The sequence below is a fragment of the Chelmon rostratus genome, chromosome 18 (genome assembly GCF_017976325.1).
Source record: "Chelmon rostratus isolate fCheRos1 chromosome 18, fCheRos1.pri, whole genome shotgun sequence".
Classification (NCBI taxonomy): Eukaryota; Metazoa; Chordata; class Actinopteri; order Chaetodontiformes; family Chaetodontidae; genus Chelmon; species Chelmon rostratus.
The window spans coordinates 22,933,961-22,960,092 of NC_055675.1; the positions used below are offsets into that span (position 1 = coordinate 22,933,961).

At 45.1% G+C, this 26,132-nt stretch overlaps 2 protein-coding genes and 1 non-coding gene across 3 annotated transcripts in view; 1 reads left to right on the plus strand and 2 right to left on the minus strand.

Annotated features, from left to right (window-relative positions):
- Window positions 1–2,438: 2,438 nt before the first annotated feature.
- Window positions 2,439–9,548, plus strand: tdrd15 (tudor domain containing 15). The gene is made up of 5 exons (XM_041959412.1): window positions 2,439–3,789; window positions 3,850–5,813; window positions 6,006–6,935; window positions 7,515–8,173; window positions 9,401–9,548. The coding sequence occupies exons 1-5, from the start codon at window positions 2,439–2,441 to the stop codon at window positions 9,546–9,548; spliced, it is 5,052 nt and encodes a 1,683-aa protein (XP_041815346.1).
- A 2,058-nt stretch (window positions 9,549–11,606) lies between these two features.
- On the minus strand, window positions 11,607–11,689 carry trnal-cag. The gene has a single exon. It is a non-coding gene; the product is annotated as a tRNA-Leu (tRNA).
- Window positions 11,690–12,120: 431 nt separating this feature from the next.
- Window positions 12,121–26,132, minus strand: part of LOC121622463 (afadin-like) — a 93,866-nt gene continuing 79,854 nt past the window's right edge. Inside the window, 5 exon segments of the mRNA XM_041959426.1 lie at window positions 12,121–13,922; window positions 14,754–14,838; window positions 19,848–20,211; window positions 20,213–20,383; window positions 23,583–23,717. Of these exon segments, the coding sequence (XP_041815360.1) occupies window positions 13,766–13,922; window positions 14,754–14,838; window positions 19,848–20,211; window positions 20,213–20,383; window positions 23,583–23,717 (912 nt within the window). The 3' untranslated portion in view covers window positions 12,121–13,765.

Consider the following 26,132-nt stretch of genomic DNA (forward strand, 5'->3'; position numbering starts at 1 on the left):
CTGTTATTATGATAGGTATTTTTTTATTAATTGTTTGGTTTCTAAAATATCAGAAAATAACTACTTTTCCTGAAGCCTAAGATGATGATTAAGAAACTCTGACCACTGGTTTGGAGGTATGGCGCCCCCTATAGGTCGGGCTCAAAACGCTTCTTTAGGCCTTTTCGTAGACACGGCCTGAAGATGTGTACCAAGAGTTCTGACAAGTTGACAGATCTTGAGTGAGTTACGGCCATTTTCCTGCTGAGCCCTGCGGCCGTGTTTTTCAACCAAGCTGACTCAGTTAAAATAGAAATGTTTATCTCAGTTATTTTGTTTTTCCCAAAAAACGTAAATGGTGGAAAATCCATCAGAGTGGAGGTGGACTTTTAGGGCCCAGGAGGCTTTTTTGTAGAGCACATTGTGCTTGACTGTGAGGGGTGTTGCCTTTCCAAAATAGAAATTATGGGCTTTAATCACAGCGCCACCATCTGGCCAATTTGTTGGGAAGCACACGCACATCATGTTCCAGTTATTTCCTGTTTCTTCCTCATTCCATCGCACAGAAATTTGAGCTGTTGCAGCACAAAAAAAGGAAACAAATAATAATTAAAAATGAATAAATAAATAAACTGCACAAACATAATAATTAAGCAACCCTCTTGACTATGTACACATTGTAATAAACCAGAAAATGTCAACAGCACTTCAACAGGAATGATGGAGAAAGAAGAGAATATTAAATCAGTACTAAATGTTGGAAAACACAATATTAATTTAGAGAATCTTCTGAGAAAGTTTGCAATCTTGCAATTAATTATTGAACAGAGATTAATTGAGAATTTAGAGGTTTTTTTTATTGCAATTCACTGCGTCAAACTCCAGTCCACTGGGCGGCGGTACTGCGCTTACTGGACGGTTTGTCCACCGCGTAAAGAGAATAAGCGCCGTCAGAGATGTGTTCGAACGGACTACGCCTTCACCTGAAGCTACACCTAACTGACAGGTGGCACCATGAGGCGGTACAAAAGGTAGGAAACTATCAGGAATGTGAGTGAGGTGACTCCAGTCAGAAAGATGTCAGTGTTTCCAGTAACTGAGATAAAACCCACAATGATGCATCCGGCCGAACTACGCAGTTAGCGCCATCATCGTCTAATGTTAGCTTAATGTTATTTAACAGAGTTAGCTCCTCCTTAGTTTTACCTCCTCTGACACCTGCTGAATGTCCACACCGTCCTAACGACCACATTCGTCCGGTCATCCTCCTGTATCCTGTGGATTTAGAGGAACGACAAGTTTTCCCAAATATCTACATTTTAAATATTATATATATATATGTATGATGCTACCAAACTTAATGGTGGCTAACTGCGTTAGCTACATTGCTAAAATTGAATTGAACTCCTCACAGATCCAACGTTAAGTCCGCACAATTGTTCACTTTCTTGGCTACCGTCTCCCAAGATGAATAAAACAGCATTTCTTTCAACGCTTTGGACATTTATTATTGCTAATTTGATTGTGAACTGTTAGAAGAACACGGCATTGATCAGGCAGACTCCTCCAACTTATTCATATTAATGCGAAAACGTCCGCGGGAGCGCGCGCAGCTTTCTATCAGTCACCAGCCGCTTATATCTGCATCAAACACACACACACACATTTATGTCTGTGGTAAAAGCAAATGTGTGTCTGTGTGAAGTGAGCTGAGTTTGAGCTGTTTTATGCCACAGTGTTACAGTGTGGAGTTAATGGCACATTGAAACAGTCAGATTGATGCTGAAAAGAGCTGAATAGTTCTTCGACATGCCATGTAGCAAGCACGTACAGTTATCTCAGTATAACTGTTTCCTTCAGGTCCTCTTCTGTTTAGGATATGACAGTTTCTGATGCTGCTGCCATGCAGTCAGCGCTGGGCTCCGAACATCAGAAGTAAGTAAGACAACATAGCACAAGCAAAATGATGCTGACATGTTCTCACTCATTCTACCATGTTTCGCATTTAGCTCATTTTTCATACTTTTTCAGTATTCAGTATTAATGACTGCTTTAGAAGTTGAGTGTCCTGAGACAACTTCCTTTGAGATTTGGTGCTATTTGAATAACATTTGAATAACACTAAGGCTACATCAAATGATTTTCAGTGTTTTCTATATAAATGCCAGTGAAAATAATCCTCATACTGGTGCAGTGTCTGAAAAATTACCTATTTACTATATATTGCACTGTAGTTAGAGTCCATTTTCTCTGAGTGTCCGCATTTAGAGTGTTAAATTTTTGCATTACATGTTGCCCTCAAAATTCCCACAATGTAACAGAAAAATGGTGATGAATCCTAAGTGTCCAAAATCTCACCTGACTGCTCTCTAAACTCTTAGTATTAGTTAAAGGCCAATCGTGAATGAGGGGATTATTTCGGAGATTGGGCTTTATTTTGAAGGTTAATAATAGAAGTCATGTCAATTTGTAGGTCTCAGAATTCTGGTCCATCTTCACCATGTGCCCTGTGGCCAGTGGAGCTCAAGTTAACTCACTTGGACTGGAACCCTGAAGCAACCCTGATACACTTCCAGGGACAGTACCTTTCCATATGCGAACTTGACTATAACATCTTGCACGGAGAAATACAGAACATACCAAAGACTGAAGCTGCAGTGGATATTGGAGAGTTTTGCCTTGTAGAGGATTGGAATTCATCCGTCTGGCACAGAGGACGAGTTCAGAACCGAAAAGAGGACTTGTTTGATGTTTTCCTCATAGATCATGGTAATGTCTTGAGTGTTGACGTCACCAGCATATCTTCCTGCTCAAACGACCTTTTCATCCTGCCTCCCAAGATAGTTTGCGGCTTTCTTGCAAATGTGGTGCTGCTTCAAGGTTGTTTGCGTTCTGTAGTGGAGGAGTACCTCTCAGACCTGATTGGAAGAAATGTCACAGGTTACATCCAAGCCCTCCTCCCCCACAAAGTACTCTTATTGGAAGCCCCTGACATCAACATCCACCTTGTTAGACATGGGTTTGGGAGGCATGTGGACACAGATACTTTCCTCTTCCTGGTTGAGTTGGTCTCGCAAGTGCGTCTCAAACAAAACATAGAGCCGGTTTCTGACTCACTCATTGAAAAACCAAGGCGACAAGAGTTATTTTGCTGTAAACCATCTGGTTTGCAGGCATACGAAGACATTCTGTCATTTTGTAGGCCTAGACCGAGTTCTGGGACACGCGCTAAAGTGCGTGTAACTGCTGCTGTCAACCCTGAGCTGTTTTACTGTCAGATGGCCAGTATGGAAACAGATCTTTTCGAAATGTCAAAGAAGCTGACTGCAGTTTGTGAGCGCAGAATAAAAGAATGCAATCAGAAGATGCCAGAAAACCTGGGCTTACTGTGCTCAGTTAAAGGCAAAGATGGAAAATGGTACAGGGGCTTTGTGCAGTTTCTCCCAGTCGATGCTCAAGTTAAAGTTTTGTTCATTGACTACGGATTCTTTGAATCTGTCAAAGTTGAGAACATCCACAGGTTGCCATCAGATTTCGATTCAACACCCATCATGGCATTCCCGTGCTCACTCTTTTCCCCGAGTGATCAGGATGAGGCGGTCAAAACTCAGCAGTTGAGTTTTCTCAAGGCAGGTTTGCTTGGAAGAGTGTTAGATGTGGAGTTCACAAGTTTTAATGAAGAACAGCATCTCTACTGTATCACAGTAATTGATACTGAAGAAAACCTTGTGAAGGAACCGGAGCCTATTCAGGAGCTTTCTAGAGCCAAGGTTGAGTCAGTTGCTGAGATGCAAGATTTGTCACCTCAGGGTGGCCGTTTATACCATGAGATAGTCATGTGCGAAGTATTGGGTAAAACACTGAAAGCAGAAGAAGTGCAGCCAGGCTCTGTGTTTGTGGGCTACGTCGAGCACGTTCAGAATCCAAACCACTTCTGGATCCGAACACAAAAACGCAATGGTGACTTTGAAGAAATGATAACACAAATGACTGATCATTTCAGTCAAGTGAAGCTGCATGAAGACACGCTGTTGAATCCTGAACTGGGGACACTGTGCTGTGCAGTTTATGAGGAAGACATGCATTTCTACAGGGCTATAGTGACGGACACTCTTGAGCATGGAGCTGAAGTTCTTTTTATCGATTTTGGGAACATTGAGAAAGTGCCACACATGTTGATCAAGAAGATACCCAAGAGGTTTTCCAGCAAATCGGCATTTGCCTTCTGTTGTTCTCTTTTTAATGTGTTTCCTTTGGACGAAGTCTGGACCAGCGCCACATGTGACTTTTTCAGAAGAGCTGTATCAAACAAGGCCCTGCTAGTCCATGTTGTCCAGATGAGAAAAAACAAATTTGTTGTCAACCTCTGTGAGATGGGAAATGACGGCAATCAAAGTATCACTGAGCTCCTGATCTCTTCAAAAGAAGCTGAATGTTGGAACAACATTCCCATAGGGCCCGTAGTGCTAAATAGCACAGATGCGACGGAAAAAACAAGGGGCCCAAGATATATTGTGACATCAGATATCAATGGGACTACAGAGCAACTGGAGGATTGTGAGGACAAAGAGAAAACATGCAATGAAAATGAAACTGTGAAGGCCCATGCCCCTGTCCACTTACGAGCAGTAAGCACTAAACCTGGGTGTGAGCTTGCTGTGTGCTGCTCTTATATGAACTCGCCATCAGATTTCTGGTGCCAGCCTCTAGATAAGGTTCCAGCTTTGGAGGAACTGATGGATAAACTTCAGCTATATTATTCAACCCACACAGTCACCCTGCAGTCAGGGGATTCATGTTGTGTTGCCAAGTCACCTCAAGATGGAAGATGGTACAGAGCCTTCATCACGGAAAAACAGAAAGGTCACGCCAAAGTGATGTTGGTTGACTACGGTCATACCATTCAAATCAAAGAGCACAATCTTCAGGCGCTAATGCCAGAATATATTTACATGGAACGGCAAGCTTTCAGGTGCAGCCTGTACGATCTGATCGAACCTGCCGACCCCAACAACTGTGGTAATTGGAGTCCGGAGGTGTGTAACTCGCTGAAAGATTTTGTCCGCGACAGCACCTGTGGTCTAACATGTAAAGTTGTCTCTCAGTTGAACATGAAAAACAAAGGGGTGTGCAATGTTGTGGACCTCTACAACACCCAAACCCAACAGAGCATAACAAATTTGCTCTTGGAACAGGGCCTGGCAAAAGAAACCACAATCTCAACAAAGCAACTGTCAACAGCGTTTCCTGAGTCTTTTGTCTTCTCTTCATATGATTTAAGTCCTGGAAAAGAAGAACAAGTCTATGTGACTCATGTTAGCAGTCAGTGGCATATATACTGCCACCTTGAGAGAAACAGCGACATCATTGAAGAGCTTGAAAAGAAAATATCAGGGGAGAGTGAAAAAATGATGCAAGCCAGTACGAGAACTGTTGTGAGGAAGCTGTGCCTGGCAAAGTACTTAGATGGAAAATGGTACAGGGGTTTGGCACATCCCGTTCAGTCGCCTCTGTATCTCAGCGTGTTTTTTGTGGATTATGGAAACACGGACATATCTGAGAAAACCCACGTCATGTTTATCCCCAGAGACTCTGCTGATTTGTTGTACACCCCCATGCAGGCTCTGAGATGTAACCTTGCTTCAGTGTCCAAGGAAGAGCTCTATGCCGGTGTCAAGGACTGGCTTGATAGTGAAATCCTCAACAAGCAACTGAGAGCCCTCATAGTCGGAAAGAGTGAAGACGGTTCATTTGATGTTGAGCTGTTTGATGGAGAAGTTAACATCAATGAGAAGGTAAAGGAACTCATTCGCAGTTTTTCACCTAAAAAAAACGTGAGTTTTGACATAAGCCGCACAAAGACAAAACATAAAACTGTACACACCAACAACACAAAAGCTTCAGTCAAATGCAAGAGTCGGCTTGAAGGCCGGTCTTCAAATCCTCCCACATCACATGCCCACAGAGGAACTCTAGCTGGTTGTGCACCCTGCAAAAAGACAAAAAGCTATGCTCTGTGTGCTCAGAGCAAGAATACAAAAGTAAAACCACAAAATGAGGCAAAGAGTGGTGTCTCTGCAAAACCCCTGGAAAACTCTCAAGCAAAGAAACAAACAAAGTGCTGTGATGCAAACACAAAGTCAGAGCAACCACAATATGCAGAGAAAACAGAGATCCCTCAGCTCTCATGTTTGCCCAACATGAAAGTGACCAAAGGTTTCAGGACTAAGTGTTTCATCTCCCACATTGACTCGGTCGACAGCTTTTTCCTTCAGCTGTCAGAGGATGAACCTGCCATCTTGAAAATGGGTGAGGATCTCAGCTCAGGTGTCTTCAGAAGTTCCTTTAAGGCTACCACATCTCTGAGAATCAATGACCTTGTTCTGGCTGAGTATGAGGAAGATGGCGCCCTCTATCGTTCCGCTGTTAAGGACTGTGAAGGAAGTTCCTGTTTCAAAGTTGAGTTTGTGGACTATGGAAACTCAGCAGTCATGGGGAAGGAGAAGATCTTTTCCATACCAAAGGAGTATCTCTGTCTGCCACGATTCAGCATATCATGCTCCCTGCTGGACACAAGCACATACGCAGATGATACTTCTTTCGCTGATGCTGTAATGGAGAAGCCTCTCATGGTGGATTTTGTCCGTCAGTGTGGAACTCACTGGAAAGTGAAGGTTGAGATTCTCGATGGAGCGGTCGGTCCTCCAGCGCCACTCGGAGCTGCTGTTGAAAGTAACACTGAACCCAAAAAGGAAAAGGAGGCTCCTGTGAGTTCATCTGAAACAGAAGAGAGAGTGAAATCCTGTGAGCAGAACTACGTGAGAAAAGAAGTGAGCGTAAATGAAATGACTGAATCCCAAAGAGCGACGTCTACTGTTGATGGTGACAACTTAATGCTGGAACCACCATCTGCTACGCTGAGACCACCACCGACCGTGTCGTCACCCAAACAGAAGGTAATAATCTGCAGGCAGCGTAGAGGAGCATCCACCAGAAACAAGAGCGATTCTCAGACAAATCAAAGGAGAACTGTGACATTCATACCTCCAACTATTCAAGCTAAAGACAGAGCGAATTGTACAGTTCTGTCAGTACTGAGTGACGGAAGTTTTTATGTCAGACTAAAGAGGACTAGTGATCTACTGTCTGCATTGGAAAGTCGCATAGCTGACAACCTATACAAGTGCGAGATGTTGGCTGAAGAGGATGTTAAACAAGGCCTGAAGTGCTTAGTTCAGGCACACAGGGACCAGCAGTGGCGCAGGGCGATTGTTCAACATGTACGCCGGAGAAAATGCCAGGTCCTCCTCATGGATCATGGAATAGCAGAGGAAATTTCAAGTGGCTCAATTAGACGACAATGTAGTGACCTGAGAAAAATCCCCACCCTTGCAGTTTTGTGCAGGGTGAACTGCTTTGGGTTCGGTGAGGGAGAGGGTGCTCACAAATCGTGGTGTGAAACTTGCGAACCCATAATGGGCAAAGAAGTCGAGTTGATGGTTTTATGTTATTCAGAAGCCAATAAACTTTGGGAGGTTGAAACCCAAAATGAGAAAGCACTTGGAAAGTCCAACTTAGACGCGAGCCATCCTCAGAAACTTGTCTTTGCTCCTGTTGATATAGACAAAGTGTACTCTGGCTTTGCTGCTGCTGTGACGACTCCCTTTGAGTTTTGTGTTGTCCTGGGGGACTCGCTCGTCGTCATGAACAAAGTGTCCACAATGTTGGATGAGCTGTCTGGGCAGGTGTCTCCTCTTCCCGGAGCTCACCTCGTCCCTGGCAACTGCTGCCTGTTGAAATCAGACACCCAGAACAAGTGGTGCAGGGCAGAAATCACACAATGCGACACCGCAGTGATCCTAAACCTCGTGGATTACGGCCACTATGAAAACATGCTGTACGAAAACTGCTCCGCTCTGAGGAAGCTTCCTGTCGAGACGATGAACCTGCCAAAGGTGACGTACCCTTGCATCCTGAGAGGGGTGAAGCCCGTTGGAGAGGATGGACGGTGGACCGATGAAGCAGCAATCTTCTTCCAGCAGTGTTTCTACCAGAAGAACCTCCAGATCTTCTTCAGAGAGTTCGTGTCAAACACACACTGGAAGGTGGACATTCTGGTTGATGGTGTCCATGTTGCAAAGAAGCTGGTGGATGCTGGACACGCCGGTTATATAGACGTCATTCTAGGACAGAGGTACGCAACACACTTTCACCGAAGCAGCTTGTAGTCAGCCTCAGCTCTTATTTTTCAGCAACATGGAGAATAGATGGAGCAATACTAAGACATATTTTATTCATGAATAGCCATTGTTTGGGCACATGGTTAGGAAAGTTATTGAAGTTGAAAAATGGGAAAGAAATTTGAATATATATATATATTTAATGAAAAACTAGTAGTCCTCTAGCATGTTACCCTTGTAGGTTTTTACTAACAAAATGATGTAATGAATGTGAGCAAAAGTCACAATTTTGCTGCCATGACAGGAAAAAGAAAACTAAATACTTATTTGTGAGTGATTCAGGTTCCAGGAACAGAGGCCCTGTAGAGCTGCACCTCACAGCTCTGATGGTGAGGAGGAGTGTGGCCAAGCAGATGAAATCTCTGACGCGGAGTCAGATCTTTCCGTGGAGTCTGCCGATGAAGCAGAGGGGAAGACGCCGCTCAGCACCGCGTCTGGATCTCGTCAGTGTAAGAATAATAGTTTTAGTACGTTTTGTTCATCGGCATCAAGTGAAAGTGTATGTTGATCAGTGCAGACTGCTGGACGGTGTTAATCCCAGATGTTGCTGCAGTCACTTGCTGATGGGAAGACGTGAAAGTTTTAAACACACAGTATGTAAGTTCTGCTGTTAGGAGTCTCTCAATCAAAAACGCTGAAACCAGCAGAAGTAGTTTGATGACATTGTGAAGTAGCATGGGATCAGGGGAGTTGTACACTTCTCTAAACAGGCTGTATTAATGTAAACTACTTTTTATAGTTTAGATATTTCCAACAGTGCCCGGTGGACCGACGCGGTCTCTCCTATAGGAGCCATTTATATGTACTGTCTGATATGACCACTAGGGGGAGTAAGATCAGTCTAGATCTATAAGTCTTTTTTTATTCACCGTCTTTTCTTTTAAATGGGAACAAAAGGAGAATTTATCTTCTATGTCAGACACCAATCCAAAACTTTTGAACACACTTTTGAACGTTAGTTGGATGAGCATTTCCAGCAGGTGTCTGGCTTTATGTGTTTTTTGTGATGTTTTGAGCTCAGTCAGTTAAAGTGTCATCACTAATTTTGCGACAGCTTAGATCCATACTGCAGTTAAATTATAATCTATAAATAAACCTAAAACTCCACAGCTTGATTTGGAAACCAGCGGGCAGTAACATGGCAGTAACATACAGTTCTGTGTGGTTCTCTTCTGTGGCAGGTTTTCTGCAGTGAAGCCAGTCTGGTTGGATCTGGTCTCCGAAATGAGCAGCGAGGCCTCGACACAAGTCGGCTGGTCGCAGCGATTCCTGATCGTCTCTGTGAGCTGCTGCAGAGTCACGTCCACACATCACCGGTACTACGTTTAATTCCCCTCGAAGTGCTCGTTTGTAAAGTTACTTATGTTTATTGTGAAGAAACTGGTTCATGTTGTTGATGTTGTTTGAGAAATTTCAGCCGCATCATTTTATTCTCCGTTAAAGCAGAAGAAATCTGAGTTTGTGAACAGTTAAATATTTTTACAGTTGTCTCTTGATATGAGTTAAAGGTGTTCTCCTCACGGGGGTGGGGGGGTCTTTACTGTAAGTTACACGTGTTGATAGATGTTACATTCAGGTTTTGTAATTTATGTTAAAAAATATTAAGCTGTTGTCATAACTGCTACATCATAAGACCAGTTTGGAGAGACATCCGCCTGTTTTCACTGTGAATTTGACTCGAGAACCACTGAAGTCTGTCTGACTGGATTTTCCACTATTTTGACTTTTCTGAGAAACAGTTTTGACGTCTCCTAAACCTTTGGTCCGTTTGCTAATTGCAAAACAGTAATCAGTCTCGATGTTTCCAAACGATGTTAGCCTCATATGTAAAACTTCTTGAAACTGCTCAACAGGGGGCGCCACCAGTTCCAAACATGGCTGCAAATTTGACCATGAATCAGTGACCGTTGGGTGTTACTTAGAAAGCTGTTGAAATATGTTTTCAAAAATGACCAGCAGGGTGTGACGGTGTTGCCGAACAAGAGCGAGGGTCTGCCCGGTGGATATTTAGGTTGTTTTTATTTTTTATTTAAATGACCTCAGAAATTGGCTAAAAGGGGAAACTGCTTCAGTGTGTTCGCCGCAGGAAGTCATGATGGAAATGATGTCATTGGACGGATTGCACAGTGTAAAATTGGCTGTTGGTGTTCAACCTAATCTTTGAAAATTGCTGTATTGTCAGTCGCCTTTCATATTTCTGATTGCTGATGAATTGCACACACGATCGAGAGGTTCATTTAGTCATGATGAACAGTTTGGACACCAGTGTTGACGGCGTGTGACAGTAATATTCCCAGCAGTGAGTAGTAAAACAAACTGTTTCAGTACCAGCAGTAATATTAGTGACCCATCACAAAGTACTTTGTGAGAGCCTTATTTTTGTTGTCACTTCCTGCGTATCACACTGAATTCAGTCATTAATTGTTGTTTCTCTTTTGTTGATCTATTTGTTTTTTATTTTCCAATGATTATTGTGTCTGTAAGGTTTAATGAAAGGAATGCTGTTTGGTCGATGAAAGAGAAACTGCCACTGGTCAGAAAACGTCTGTTCACTGTTTTTCTTCTCACATCTAGACCACATTGGACCAGATCCAGATCGGAAGCTTTCAACTTGTAGCTGTCTGTAGGCTTGTAGCCAGGCGTCAACTATATTTACTGCTCTCGCTTTGTTCTCTTAACTGTCTGCAGGACAAAGGTTCGTCAGTTGTAGCAGTGAAATCAAAGTCCTGTTCATGTTGCACACTGGAGGGCGCTGTTGAGCCAGAGTTGTTTGTTCATAGGAAGTCCAGTACCTCATTTATTATCATGCATCTTTAACCGTTCAGTCGGTATTAGGTGGTGTTTTAGTTTTATACTCTGTGTTTGGGCTGGAAAACATTACAGCTGAGGTGAACTAGTGGCTGTAAATAAAAGAAAAATCAATGTATCTGTTTCAGCTGTTTTTATTTGTTAAGAGTAAATAATAAGACCTCCATCCATCCATCCATCCATCCATCCATCCATCTTCTTCCGACTTCCCGGGGACTTCCCTCTCCCCAGACACTTCCTCCAGCTCTTCCGGGGGGACCCCGAGGAGCTCCCAGGCCAGCCGAGCGACATAGTTCCTCCAGCGTGTCTTGGGTCTTCCCGGGGGCCTCCTCCCTGTAAATGGATGACACAAAACAAACCACCCATAAAAGTTATCTGTGCGGAGCTTGCAGGCATTTTTAATGCAAACTCTATATGTCAGCTAAACAAACGGTCTGAAAATGTCATCAGGAGAGAAGGTTTGGATCAAATGTGAGAAACACACATCAGCCATGAAGAAGCACAATAAGGTAAGGGGAGAAAAGACAAAAGGTGTTAAGAAACTGAGGGTTTGATTTACGTCTCATGTTGAAAAGTTACTGTCAGAAGTGGGATTCGAACCCACGCCTCCAGGGGAGACTGCGACCTGAACGCAGCGCCTTAGACCGCTCGGCCATCCTGACATGCGATCACAACCACAATTTTTGTAGACTTAAAGCTACAGAAACGTTGTTTCAACTGAAACGCTCAACGTTCACGCGACTACAAAGTGTTCGTGACGTTCAGGAAATCGACGTCAAATTGAGCGCGTCGCGGTTCAACTGCGCGTGTCCGAGCCGCGGAGCTGTCATTATTACTGATGCAGCTAATCCGTACGGGGATATTTAATGAGGTGGAGTTACTTTGTCACATAACTGCTTCACACGCTGCAGAGCACTTTGAGTTTAAGAGATTGTAGATAAAACCTTAATCTGAAAAGTTAACTAAATCAGAAAAATGCAGCGTCTAAAAGGTCTTTCTGTGTTAGAAAGAAGTACAAGGAATTCAACCAGCCTCATGTACACAATAACACTGTATTTTTACTGCAATGACAAAAGACCACACTTCAAGCATGCACTGTTGAAAAATCTGTATTTATTAATGATTTACAAAAGGCTAAACATGAAACCATTTAAATGATTCAGTTCATTTTGAAACCTAAAAAGGAGTCGTTGTTGTTGTTGTTGGGGGAGACAGCTCAGTTATTAGAACAGCATCTGATCTCATTAGGTAGAATCAGCTTTAGTGGAGAGAAATAAAATAAATCCACACACAGGATGGAGTCACTCGAACAAACTGCAGAGGAGAGACACGTCTGAAACTACACCGGCTGGAAAACACCGGGGGTCAAAGTGCGTTTCTTTTCTACATCAGCGGTGGTGAATTATGGAGATCGTGTGTATTTATATTTGTACAACCACAACTCTGCCACCTTGACTTCACACCTGGACCTCCCTGAACTCCAGCTGGTGTACAAACACAACACTTTCCCATCTGTAACGCAGAAACAGGTTATTACCACAGCACGAGAGGTCTCAAATGTAATCCACTACTCCGAGCAGTCTGCAGATACATGTTTAATACTAAAAACAAGTTTTTGTGCAAGTTTGTTTTTCCCACAAGGTTTGAAATAAATATCTGTAAAGCAAACGAGGACTTAAAGAGCAGTTTTATTTTTTTTTTTATTGTGAAAACCAACATTAATCACATTGTGAGTGAAAGGAATCCTTGTTGTTTTGAATTTAGGGTACAATCAATCAAATTAATCTCACACAACTCTGCAGAAAATGACTATTAGATTTAAAAGAAAGTAAAATTAAAGTTGCCTCAGACGGGGGCGAAACATTTAAAACTTGTACTCCACTGACAGTGAGGAGCAGCGGGGGGGTGACAGTCCAGCGTCAGCAGAACTTCCTGTTGGATTATCTGTCGCCAAAATGCTGTTAAATCACATTAGTTTTGCAGTTTTTAGTAGCCTGGCAGGTTTCTACAGTAGTAAAAGAGTGACAGTTGTGGACCCAAATATTTACAGTAATGTTGTGCACTTAAAGATTCTTCTCTGGAGAATCTTTCAGAGTTTATCTAAAACGTCACAAAAAAAAAATCCCATGCTTTCTTGCTACGGAATGAAAAAACAGTGTTTCCACTCACTGAGAATTTAATTTTAAAAAACAAGAAAATAAAAAGGAAGATTGGTCTGGAGCTCAACCGTGGGCATTTCTGCTGGCAAGAAGGAATTAAAAGAGTGAAAACAACATGATGCAGAAAAAGAGCATAAAATAACGCCATTAAATTGTTCATATTTCAGTGAGCTATTTAAAAAAAAAAAAAAATTAAAATGAGAACAAAGCTTTCTCCATCCCTCGCCCCAAGAACCATTTTATAAACAAAAATATATCCCCCTTTGTCGTGTGATTCTCAAATGCTCACTAGATACAATTAGAAGGTTTTTACAGTGCTTTATCATTATATATCTTTGACAGACCTTAACGAGGGGAAGAAGGTTTAAGCCATAAATGTCTCTCCTATTGCAACGATATAGCTACGGCGAAGAAGTGAACGGTCCAGTTATTCAATGATTAAAATAAAAAAGAAAACAACACAAACAGGAGGAGACGGTCAGTGGGGGGGGAAGCGAGCGCCGGCTCTCTCCACCCGTTTTTTTTTTTTTTCCAGGAGCACCTGAACGTTAGGTGGCGCCGGGAGGCGAAGGCTCGGGTCTACTGCTTGGTGTTGAGCTCGTTCTCCAGCTCCATCAGTTTGCGTGAAGCTTTGACCTTGTTGGAAACCTCCTTCCCCTGAGAGAAGAGACGCTGGCGCTCCTTAAAGGTCAAACTCTCCGGAGCGCCGCTGGGGATCGAGTTCTCCTGCTCCTGACTGCGACACACACACACACACACACAGAGAGAGACACACACACACGCACAGACAGAGAGAGAGAGAGACACACACACACACACAGAGAGAGAGAGAGACACACACACACACACATAGAGAGAGAGAGAGACACACACACACACACACACACACACACACACACATAGAGAGAGACACACACACACAGAGAGAGAGAGAGAGAGACACACACAGAGAGAGAGAAAGAGACAGAGACACACACACACACACACACACACACACACACACACACACACACACACACACAGGTCAGAATACACAGAGTTGTTGCCTTCATGTTTACTTGTCTTTCTATATTTTTATATTTTGTTATTTTGGATCCAGATGTTCAGTTCTGTGTCATTATTGATCCACAGCAGCTCAGCATGTGATCAATAAACACGTTACATAACGAGCAGAAGAAGAAGAAATAAAATCACAACAATAAAGACTTTCAGTGTTTAAAGAAATCGAGTGTGAGACTGTAAAAAAACAGAATTAATAAAGAATAAACTGAAAGCATGAAGCTGACGTGTGGAGACGTGACGACTGAAGGACGAAGCACGTAAAAATACTGCAGGTTCAACGTGTCGTTCTCACAAAGACTTCAGAACCAGACTGGAAGCAGTCTGGACTCTGGCTGTAAAGACCAGGACCCAGAGCTGAGACTTTAACGCTCCCATCAGGTTTAACGTCTAATTCGTGTCGAGCAGCTTGTTTCAAAGAGCTAAAACGTTCTAATGAAGTCACGTCAGGAACAGACAGCTGCTGCCGCTCAGAAACCAGAGGACAGAAGAAGAACCCGAGTCTCACCTCTTCGTCCATTTGTCTCGCGGGTCCTTGTAGACTTCTCCTGATCCTACAACTCCTGCTGAGTTTCCAGTGTACGAGTTAAATCCTGTCCGACGTCACACAGCAGACAGACAGCAGAGAGATAACAGTTAGCATCGTTCCTTCACAGCTTTTATTCTCTGAACACATTTCAGGTAGAAGCTGCTGGATGACGGCCGTCCACATCTCTGCTGCGTCTCCGTCCCCCAGGACGGTCGGACGGAGCCGCCGCCGTCTGTGGCTTTAAATCACACAGAAACCTTTAAACACGACTTATTGTTGGATCATTGACCAGAGAGCGGCGGCCACAAACCAGCAGCTTCTACCGTCCACATCGCTTCATTTCCCACAGACCAGCCTGAGCAGAAGGAAGAGAGGGAGGTTCTGGAGGCGTTAGAGTCGTTACAGTCGAGCAGCGAGCCGAGACGAAAGACAGGAAGAAGAAAGAGCGTTAAGAAGCTGTTAGAGGGCCACTCCAAAGCAGCAGAGATGGTCTGTGGAAGTGTCGCCAGGGTCTGAGGCCGAGGTCGCCGTCAAACACGTCAGAGGTCGCCGTCAAACACGTCAGAGGTCGCCATCAAAGATGTCAGAGGTCGCCGTCAAAGACGTCAGAGGTCGCCGTCAAACAGGTCAGAGGTCGCCATCAAAGACGTCAGAGGTCGCCGTCAAAGATGTCAGAGGTCACCATCAAAGACGTCGGAGGTCACCATCAAAGACGTCAGAGGTCGCAGTCAGACACGTCCGAGGTCGCCCTCAAACAGGTCAGAGGTCGCCGTCAAAGATGTCAGAGGTCGCCGTCAAAGATGTCAGAGGTCGCCGTCAAAGATGTCAGAGGTCACAGTCAGACACGTCAGAGGTCGCCGTCAAACACGTCAGAGGTCGCCATCAAAGACGTCAGAGGTCGCCGTCAAAGATGTCAGAGGTCGCCGTCAAAGACGTCAGAGGTCGCCGTCAAACACGTCAGAGGTCGCCATCAAAGACGTCAGAGGTCGCCGTCAAAGATGTCAGAGGTCACAGTCAGACACGTCAGAGGTCGCCATCAAAGACGTCAGAGGTCGCCGTCAAAGATGTCAGAGGTCGCAGTCAGACACGTCCGAGGTCGCCCTCAAACAGGTCAGAGGTCGCCGTCAAAGATGTCAGAGGTTGCCGTCAAAGATGTCAGAGGTCACCGTCAAAGACATCCGACATTTAACGTTGTAGGTTCGGTTAAAGACCCCAACACGAGGATGGTGACCCCGACCTTTGACCCCACAGGAGACGTTAAACAGAGTGCGTCCCTGTGTCCTTCCAGCAGCGTCCAGGATAAAGCGAGACGCTGCTGGAATCAAATCAGCCCGAGAGCCAGAAGTCTGCAGCTTTTTATTTCCTGACAAACTCGACAGCGGGAGAGAAAAGTTCCTCCTGCTGCTTCGAAGACTCAGATCAACTTTAACGTACAAGACTGGAGATCTTCTCGCTTCTCTTCCTGTCAACAGATCCAGTGACTGAATCAAACCAACGAATATTCACAGCTGCTCCTTCGTCTTTGCTGCGATGAAGGAGGTGTTTTTGGTCCTGATGCTACAACACTGAGCAGCCCAGAACTGTTCCTGAGGGCTCACCTGATGTTCACCTGATGCTCACCTGAGCACCAACTGTGTGTGAATCCACGTTTGAGTGACATTTATTGAAATCATGTTCTAGAACATTTTCTGCTTAATCTTTTTAAGCTTAACGAACTGACGGGCTGGGTGTGACAGACAGGAAGTGCTCAGTTTGTACCTGGTGTTCAGTCTTTTCTGGGGATTCGTTGACAGACAGGAGATACAGAATAACACCAGTCTTATCCTTTAAAGGTGTGAACACACTTTCAACCAGCGAGCTAATGAAGGTTTGTGAGAGAATAAAACCCTGCAGACTCGTCGTGGCACGACATGTGACAGCCAGCGAAGTTCTTCTCTGCACCCGGTCACCTGGTGACGGCAGGTAAACAACCAGGACTGTAAACGTCCGGTCTCAGCTGGACTCGGTCGCGTTTCATCAAACACAACCTGGAGTCTGAGTGTACGCTGGTCTGGTGGTCCAGATGAAATGAGGGGGGGGGCGGCTCCAGTTCAGAGACACAGAGACAGGGTGTGAACCCACATGGATCCATCCAGCTGGCAGCTCCGAGGCCCTTTCTTCGGCTTTCGTGGCACTAAAGCAGAGCGAGATCTGAAGCGTAGTTTGGGACGGGACCAGGCCGGGTCCCGCTTCAACCTCAAACCACATGAACACAAACTGGCAGAGAACAAAGCGACCGCGAAGAAACCTCGTTCAAGGCCAGGAACATTCCTCTGAGGAGCCAAAAGAGATGCTAAACTATACTTCTGGCACCGCGAGGGAAAATTCTTCAGATTCACAGAAAGTCATCCACTGGCTTTTCAGGGATTCTCAAAGGTCTGAATGTTTTCTTTGACTCTGGTTCATTTGTGTTGGAGGCCAGCGGAGGCTAAAGAAACTCGCTGTTTTTGTTTTCCTGGACCAACACACAGTTTTTGTGAGAGCGAAATGTGTTCCTCCTTTGTGGCGTTCTCTGGTTCGTGCACCTTCTGAGGCAAACTGGCGTCGGGTTTGTTTTTCTTGAGGTTCGATTCTGATTACAAAAATATCTGCGTTTCAAGACGAGGCCACGTTTTTATGGAAGCCAGACTCGAGCGTGTGGAGCTGCCAGCTGATCGGATCTCGCTCGGTGAATACGCTTCGTATGTCAGGGAAGCCAGAGGCTCAGGTGCCGCGCGGTCACCTGAACCTGCCGCAAAGCCCTGTGGGAGCTGTAGTAAGGTTTAGTGAAGCTGCGGCGTTAGACAGCAGAGACAGACTGACAGGCGAGATGAAGGACAGCCAGATCAGCTGACGGAGCACAAACGAGGAGGGAAATTAGGGCAAATGAAGAGACGGACCAACAGACAGTCAAAGTAGGGAGAAGGAAGCAGAGACACAAAGAGGAAGTAAATAAAGACAGCAGGGCGCAGCCTGGTGGAAGATACAGGCGGGAAAAAGCAATAGACATCAAGCCGGTTACTGAGGTGAGCTGCTGGCAGCCAGACTGCAGTGCTGTGTTTGTGTGTGTGTGTGTGTGTGTGTGTGAGACATGCAGATTTGAGTCATTTCATGGAGGTGGTGGGGGTGGGTGAGTGGGGGGTGGGTGGGGGAGGTGGTTGGGATGTTAGTGGGATGGTTTTTATCTGATTCGAGTAAAAAAATGCAGCACAAAGTTCTCCATGAGGCCCCGGATGTGTTTTTTAATGCTCAGTAAGCAGCAGGGACGGAGGAGGTTTATTTTGAAGGTGCGGCAGCCGTTTCCTGGAGCTCAGGCAGTGATGTCACCTCTGTTTGTCTGCGGATGTTCAAACAGCTTCGTTAAGTCTGAGCGACGCCTTCGTGTGACGGGTGGAGATACGTTAGCTTCTGTGCAGACAAAAGGTCTCTTCTGTTTAATCCTGCTGTAAAATGTGTCTAAAATCGACATTTTGATGAAAGAAAGCGCGAGCATGATGCCGGCTCTCAGTATTTAAAGTTTAGACTCATTTCAGTCGATACCACAGAGGACTGAGGGTCTGAATCTCGTCAACACAGGCTGCATATTTATCCTTATTTTTCATCATGTGTGGTAGAGTTTGGTTTTCTTAAAATTATTTTCTTTCTTTTCTCGTCACATGAATCTCAGGACCTCTTGTGGGGTCTCGGCCCTCACACTGAGAACCAGTTTTTGGCTGGTTTAAAACAAAGAAACGCCTTCTTCTGAGTCAAGAGGTCAAATTATTCAATACCTCCACTCTTCAAATCTATCTTTGGAATAAATGGAAGTAAAACTTGGATCTTCTTGATAACTGGGAGTCAAAAGGCCAAAACAAAGTCATGCAGGCTGAAGTGATTTATTATTAGTTATTATTATGATCTGTTTGTGTGATTTTGGAACTAAAACACCAGCAGTTTGTTCAGGAAGTGAGTCCAGGGTAAAAATCTTGGAGGGATATTTTGGGAGGAAAAAACTGTCGCCGGCTGCCAGCTGACTGCAGTTTGACCGTCTACTGTTAGATATCACTTTCCAACAAAGAGTCCTTTTGAGGAAAAGCTGTGATTCATATCTTATTGTAACATTTGAGATGGAGAAACCAAGAACAACAGATCTGTTAGGAAAGACTACTTTTAACCTCATGATAAATGTGTTTCTTTTAGAGGGAACTACGGCCCGAGCAGGACCTTTAATACCTTAAATATAAGCAGCTGTGATGGATATCTGCCACTGGGGGGCGCTGTGGTTTGACACAGTGAGCTGTGCAGAAGCTTTTAAACAGCCACAGACAAAGAAGAGGGCTCGCAGTCAACACACTGCTGCCGTGTGCATTTTTCTGTTTGTGAAACAGCTGATTCCTTCCTAATCGAGTGATTGATGGGTGTGTGAAGCCAGTGAGCCTCCTTCCCTTTAAAGCCAACACCGCTAAGCAGAGCCATGGGGGGGGGGCAGGAAGGGGGCGGGCAGGCAGACTGACGGCTGGCCTCGCCCCCCCGACCCAAGCAGCAACAAACCAGACACAAAGGAGGCGGCGAGCGACAACACCAACAGTACTATGATTGGCTCTGATGGGTCTCAATCTGCAGCAAAAAGTGGTGGCGTGATTATCGATTGCTTTTTCTGTTGGCTACTGCTGATCGAAGGGGGGGGGGTGATTGGAGGAAGATGATGAGGAGGGAGAAATTACTGGGACAGGAGGAGGTGTTTGAACAAACCAACATAAAAAAAAATATATACACAACAAATACATCAAATCTGATTGGCTTGAGGAGAGGGAGGAAAAATTTCCACATGTAAACTAAACGGACACAAAGTGATGAGCGGAGGGACAAAAAAATCTGGACAGACGTGTGAAGGAGGAAAAAGATGGTGGAAGTGAAAAGGCAGAACACCTCTCTACTGAAAACGAGGTCAAAATAAAGAGAAGTGCACTACGAAGGGAGTAAATGAAGAGATGAGCGAATGAGAGGGAGGCGCGGGAGCTGTGGAGGGCGCTGCGAGCCTGACTCCTCTCTCCTCTCTCCTCTCTCCGGCTCTACCTTTAAAGCCTCCCGGGGGGATGGAGCTGGGTTTGGCAGGAAGGGGGGGGCCTGTACTGTTGGAGTTGTTGAATGGCGGCTGGAACGAGCCAGACAGGAAGATGCCGTCAGAAAGGGGGCGGGGCTTGCGCGCAGTGGGCGGCGGCTGAGGCCTGCTGTGATTGGGTGAGGCGGAGGCCGGGAGGTCGCCGTACGACTTCCGGGTCGCCGACAGCTTCACCTGACCTGATTGGCTGCCGCCGCCACTTCCTGCTTCCTCGTCTTCTTCCTCGTCGCCCGCGTAGGAGACGAACTTGGCGGTGTAGAGCGTGTCGGGGGAGGTGACCTGGGTTTTGAGGTAGGAGGTGTTTCTCTGTGGGGGGGGGCGGGGGGGTGTTAGTAGGGTTGTGGGGGGCGGGGGGTTGGTAGTCCCGGGGCAGCGGGGGCCGATACAGACCGGCCGGCTCGTCAGGCGTCAGCAGCTTTCTCTCGGCCTCCTCGTGCTGCCGGCGCCGCTCCGCCTCCAGGCGAGTGTAGTACTCCTCCTCCTGTCTCCTCTAGGGGAGGGACAACCTGTTAGTAAGCTCCACTCTCATTGGCTCTCACCTCAGTCATGGACACTAACTGGCTAATCAGCTACAGACACAGCTGGGGAACTATTCATCTATCCCACAGTCCTGCTTCTAGCACAGGAACCCACATCAGACTCTTCTGGGCCTGACCTGCTCTAACTGGGCTGCCTCACAAGACACAAAGATCTGCTTCAGTTTAAAGACCAAGACCATCAGGTCTACCAATCTGACAGAACTGAAGCACATCACATACTGGTCCTGGATCAGGGGCCTCGTTTAGAAACCGTCAAATTCTACCTGAAGCAGTGACTTAAAAACAGGAAGATCCAGGAAGCAATCAGATAAAAACAGCTGCTTTTACACTTATAGCAGATGTTTTCTTCTGGATTCATTATTTCATTGAAAACGGTTATTAATTGAAATGAAGTTCATTTTAGTTGATTTACTGTTTGGTTTATAAGTGTTGAAGGACTGACGGTCCAAAAATCAAACATATACAGCGAATTAAAACACGCTGACTCGCTCGACTTGAAGTCATTCTTTGTGGATCGCCTGTCTGATAAATCAGAGAATTCAGTGAAACACGTCACTTTTCATCTGGATGATTTACTGCACTTGTTTCTTCTGGTTTGGAAGAGGGGGCCACTCTAAAAACTGCACCAGAACAAAACATCTGTTGTAGCCTCCTGAAACAACTTCAGCCCGCCAGCAGAAACCAGCTAATGATTATGTTTCAGAATAAAGTCGGTAACAGTTTTATAAAGGCTGCCCCTGAGCTGGACCTGGACCTACAGTCACCACTGATCCAGAAATAAGCCCAGAACTTTACCGCTGACATATTTTTACAAGTATATTAAAGATAATCAACCAAACCAAACATCTAACTACACCAATCTGAAGATACAGGAAGAAGAACCTGTTCTATGTGCTCCACACTACCTAAAAACCTGATGGGACTCTTCCTGGACCACCCGGTCTACCTCCACCTCCCCTTCCCTCACCGCTGTGGGAGTGTGTGTGTGAGTCTGTGTGTATCCTCAGTTTACGCTCTATGGTTTTGTGGGCCGGTCTTTGATTCAGGCCACCCTGACTGGCTGTGGCTCGGCTCTAGGATCTCGCGGATCTGCAGGACCGTGTTTAGGTTTCTGGGTTTGGAGCTCGACCAGCTGCTCCGGGTCACATGTGCTCAGTCTGGAAGCTTCTCATGTCAGATTATCTTGGCGTGTTTTGGTCCGTTTCATGTGTCGGGGGCTGAATGTAGTCGAAAAAGGCGACCACCGCGGGACGGTCTCTAGTTCTGTGGATGTGTCCGAGCTGCTTGTGGGGGCTGAATCGGCCCAGTTGGAATCTGAGGAAACTGGGAGGGATTAGTGGGTGCGTGGGCTTCGATGAGTGGGTGTCTGGATATGTGCGTATGGATGGCTGAGGGCGGGAATGAGGCAGGTGGCTGGGTGTAGGTTTCTGTGTGTGTGTGTGTGTGTGTGTGTGCATGAACTGAATATAAAGCATGTGGTTTGTGGGAGGGGTGGGGGGGTGGGCGGCATTCCCTAAACATAGTTTCTGGAGTGATGCTGGATGGAGATGGTAACAAAAAAAAACTCACAAAATCAAAACTGCTTCCCCAAAAAACTGAAATAACTTAAACTTCCTGACAAACACCGACAACACGATGGGAGTCCCATGCTTAAGGTGGGTGGAGGCACACAACATGACACAGCAACACACCACAGAGGGTGGGGGTGCACAGGATGAGGACATGCATTGGACATCTTTACAACAAACAAACAGATTAACAGTCAGAACATCTTCAAACGTCGTCTCCTTCTCATAAACTGAGCTGAAGCTGAATCTGCTCTACAAACATCTGAACATCTGCGGAGACTCGGTTTCAAGCGAGCAGTGGTGTGATCGGCGGTCGACAGCTCACGGGACAGATGCACCGCAATTATGGCCTCATGGTGACGTCACAGGACAAAATGATGAAACACTGAGTGTGTTTGATTTGACACACGGGACAGAGATGGACGGGTGGACGCCAGATCACACTACTGGTCATTTCAAACCTCCAAAGCACAAATAATGTCAAATTCAAATGGAAATATTTCTATGTTCTAAAATATTAAAATGTTATAATTAACAGCCTATAATAGATCTGAGCTGTCTGGACAAAGGACACAGAGAAATCATTACAGTAAAACAGTGGCTTCAGAAAGTAAAAAGACACTTTACTGTCTCATGATACATATTTAATAATCCACAATAAACAACAATAAAAAAATCTCTTTTTTAGGTTCTTTCATTCCAAAACAAGCTCTCGTACGTAGATTATTGTGTGCAGAATTAAAAAGCAAATGTATCTACAACACAGCGATGTGTGCCCACAGTGAAAGGTCTGAACACTTTGTGGAGCCACTGAGCATCTGAGGGTTGGACCGATAACTTGGGCTGATAGTATTTTCCTTTAATCCTTTTGAGCCAGCAAAAGTCATCCACCTTTGATATAATGGAGGTGAGGGTGTAGCTAGGATTGATCCTGGCTTCTATTACTATTAACACAACCTGAACGACTTCTGACAGATTTTAACATCCTAACTTTATTTGCCTCAGTCTGTTTAAAATAATAAAACATCTTTTATTTAAACACTTATTTTCTTTCCTATAGTCAGACGAGATGATTGATGCCACTCTCGTGTTTCTATTGTGAATATGAAGCGACCACCAGCAGCCGGTTAGCTTAGCTTAGCACAAAGACTGCAAACAGGGGGAAACAGCTAGCCTGGCTCTGTCTGACGGCAACAAAAACGGACACTTTATAATGAGGCTGTTTCCTCTGTACAAAAAGCTCAGTGTCACATGGCTCAGGACTCAGTTTCCTTGTTAACTGAACTTCACACAGTTATTAAACTCTGTGGCTGTTAATCTAGTTTTTTGGTGCCACATACTGTGATCTTCAGGCTTTCAGTAGGAAACATACTGCAGTGTTTAATGATTATTTCGGGGGCTTTTCCAGCCTGAAACAGTAAAGAAACAAACTCTCAGTGGTCCAACCCTGACGGATTCCTGCTCTGTCTTGTCCCATGATGTGGACTCGCCGCTACACAACCACACGGTAACAAAACATCCTTCAATCTTCTACTTTCACTGACTCTGGCCACACAACTCGTGCAGAGACAGACAAACCGACCTTCTCCTCGGCCTCGCGTTTGGCTCTCTCCTCCTCTCTCCACCTCCTCTCCTCCTCCTGCTTTGCTCGCTCCTCCGCCTCCCGCTTGCGAATCTCCTCCAGCTGCTGCTTACGCCGCCGCTCCTCGTCCTGCAACTGATGGCACACACGCGCAAACACACACACACACACAACAACATGCCAAAAGGCACACATGCAGACAAGGAAACAGTTAGCACAACCTGAATGGACGTCGTTCGCACACAAACTGACAGCATCTCCACATCCAGTGGCTCTGTTCAACTGCTGGACGCTAACGTACGCTAACATGTCGCGTGGCTCGGTCTCACAGGACTGCTCCAGCGGGGAGGAGCAGTGTGCACTGCAAACACACAGCGCAGGCAGACACACGCCGCTGAACATGCAGACGCCGACAACAACGACAGCAACCAGAACGACAGAAACAAAGACAGCCCCGCTTCCAGCTTCTTCAGGTGCGTTTGATTTCGTTTTTAAAAAAGTCACGTGTACCTGAAGTAGCTCAGTGGGCTGCTGCAGAAATGTACTGATAAAACCATCCCAACATGAAGCCAGTGGGATACAGTGATGCACAAAACAAACGGACGCCTTCTTTGGGCTGGGTGGAGGTTAAAGGGTTCGTTCAACCAAATTATAAAACAATATATTTTGGCAACATGCAGAAACATTCAGGACACGCCTCCTCTGTCAGAGACTTCCTGCCTCTAACAGATGTAAACACGATGTGTTTGTGGTGCTTAAAGAATAGAAAATCTAATTTCAAAATGTTTTTATCATTATTGTATCATGGTGTTTTTGTTGGGTGGATATTTTTCATGTTGTAAGTCTTAATTCTATTTTTATATGATTTGATTTAATTGTTTATTAGTTTATTTGAATGGGACAGTGCATATTGATGTTAAAACATGTAAAGATGCTGGATTGTAGCTTGACGCTAATTTCCATTCGCAGTCCCATATACATAAAAACAAATTAAGGCAGTACAACATTTCACATATGAAAACCAATTAAAACCAATTAAAACATAAAATACATTATAGTATGTATATTTAATTCATTTTCACGTTATCATTTTACCTAGACTTAATTTTGCTTTTTATGATTTCATTATTAATTGCATACTAAATATTATTGTTATCCCTGTTCATCATATATAAATTAATTATTATAATAATTTTATAAATGTAGGAGTCAGCACTCTATGCTTTTCTTAAATTGATTTTTTTTTTGTTCATCTCCGCTGTCTTGTGATACAGACAGAAATCTCAGAGATACACAAAACCCGGACTAATAAAACCAAATCTATCGAACAACAACAAGAACTAAGTGAGAAAACGTGTTTCTGTTTTGGTTGAACGGATCCTTTGAAAAGAGAACATAAAGAGGCTCAGCTGGTCACACACAGATGGATGGATGCATGGATGGATGGATGGATGGATGGACACCACAACACAACGATGTGGCCCTGCGCAGGCAGCGCTGGGGGCTCACAGGACTTTCATGCATGGATCTGGACCTGGACGCCCCCTGTGATGCATTCAGCCATGCAGGCTCCACCTCGATATGCACTCAAAACATCGCTGCTGACAAGAATCACGGCGACCTCTGCTCTGCTACTCCGTAACCACGTAAACGATGGCTTTTCTTTTGCTTTGAGGATTTGAAACATCGGTAATTCATCATTGCTGAGCAGCAGCTTCACTCGCCCCCCCCCCAGCAGTTGTTTTGAGTGGACAAAGAGATGGACAGCTTCCCCAGCCAAACAACATCAAGCATCCCAGGACGCCCTCTCCATGACCGGCTGCTCTTTAGCTAATCATGGCACAGCCCTGCCTCCAACCCCGGCCCCACCCCCAATGATACGACGACAGTAGTCCAGATGGGTGGGGAGAGACAGATAGGAAACACGGGCAGGTGGGCAGCCCACACAGAAAACAGGAAGTGATGTGAGGGCAGGGAGAGGATACTCGTCATCAACAGGAAGAACATACCAAGTCTAGAACAGAGATAGCTGGGACAGCATTCTGCTGCTGAAGAAGAAGAAGAAGAGAATAGAGAGTGAGAGGGGGGGGCAGATAGGGAGGGAGGGAGGAAAAGGAAATACCCAAATACTGAAAAGGAAGGTGTGGAGGCGACAGCAGTGAAACTATGTCAGTAAAAAGAGGAGGGGAGGTGGGAGGAGAAACTGAGGAGTAGAATAGAAATAAAAGAAGGGAGGGGGGGGACATACAGTAAAGTGAAAACAGTTTATTCTCCTCCGCTCTGCTGATCATTGGTTGTTCAAGCGCTCCTAAATCCACCACATCCAAATTCAGAAAACCACTGCACCACCCAACCACACCTTAAATATAACTTATATAACGACTAACTTCATTAGTGCAGCTAATTACTGTCTAATTACATCACATGACTCTGGCAGCTGCTTTATTCCACAATTCTCTCCTCGACTTCAGCGCTTTGTTTCTACATTTTGTTAAAGGGCAATAACATGTTGACGGGCCCACTCTGACTTCAATCACATATATGCAGAAA

Bases quoted from the DNA above. Each gene is read 5' to 3' on its own strand.
- tdrd15 (XM_041959412.1), top strand. From the start codon at position 2,439: ATGTCAATTTGTAGGTCTCAGAATTCTGGTCCATCTTCACCATGTGCC. The intron at 3,790-3,849 runs GTGGCCGTTTAT...CACTGAAAGCAG, and splicing joins GCAAGATTTGTCACCTCAGG to AAGAAGTGCAGCCAGGCTCT. The intron at 8,174-9,400 runs GTACGCAACACA...CTTCTGTGGCAG, and splicing joins GACGTCATTCTAGGACAGAG to GTTTTCTGCAGTGAAGCCAG.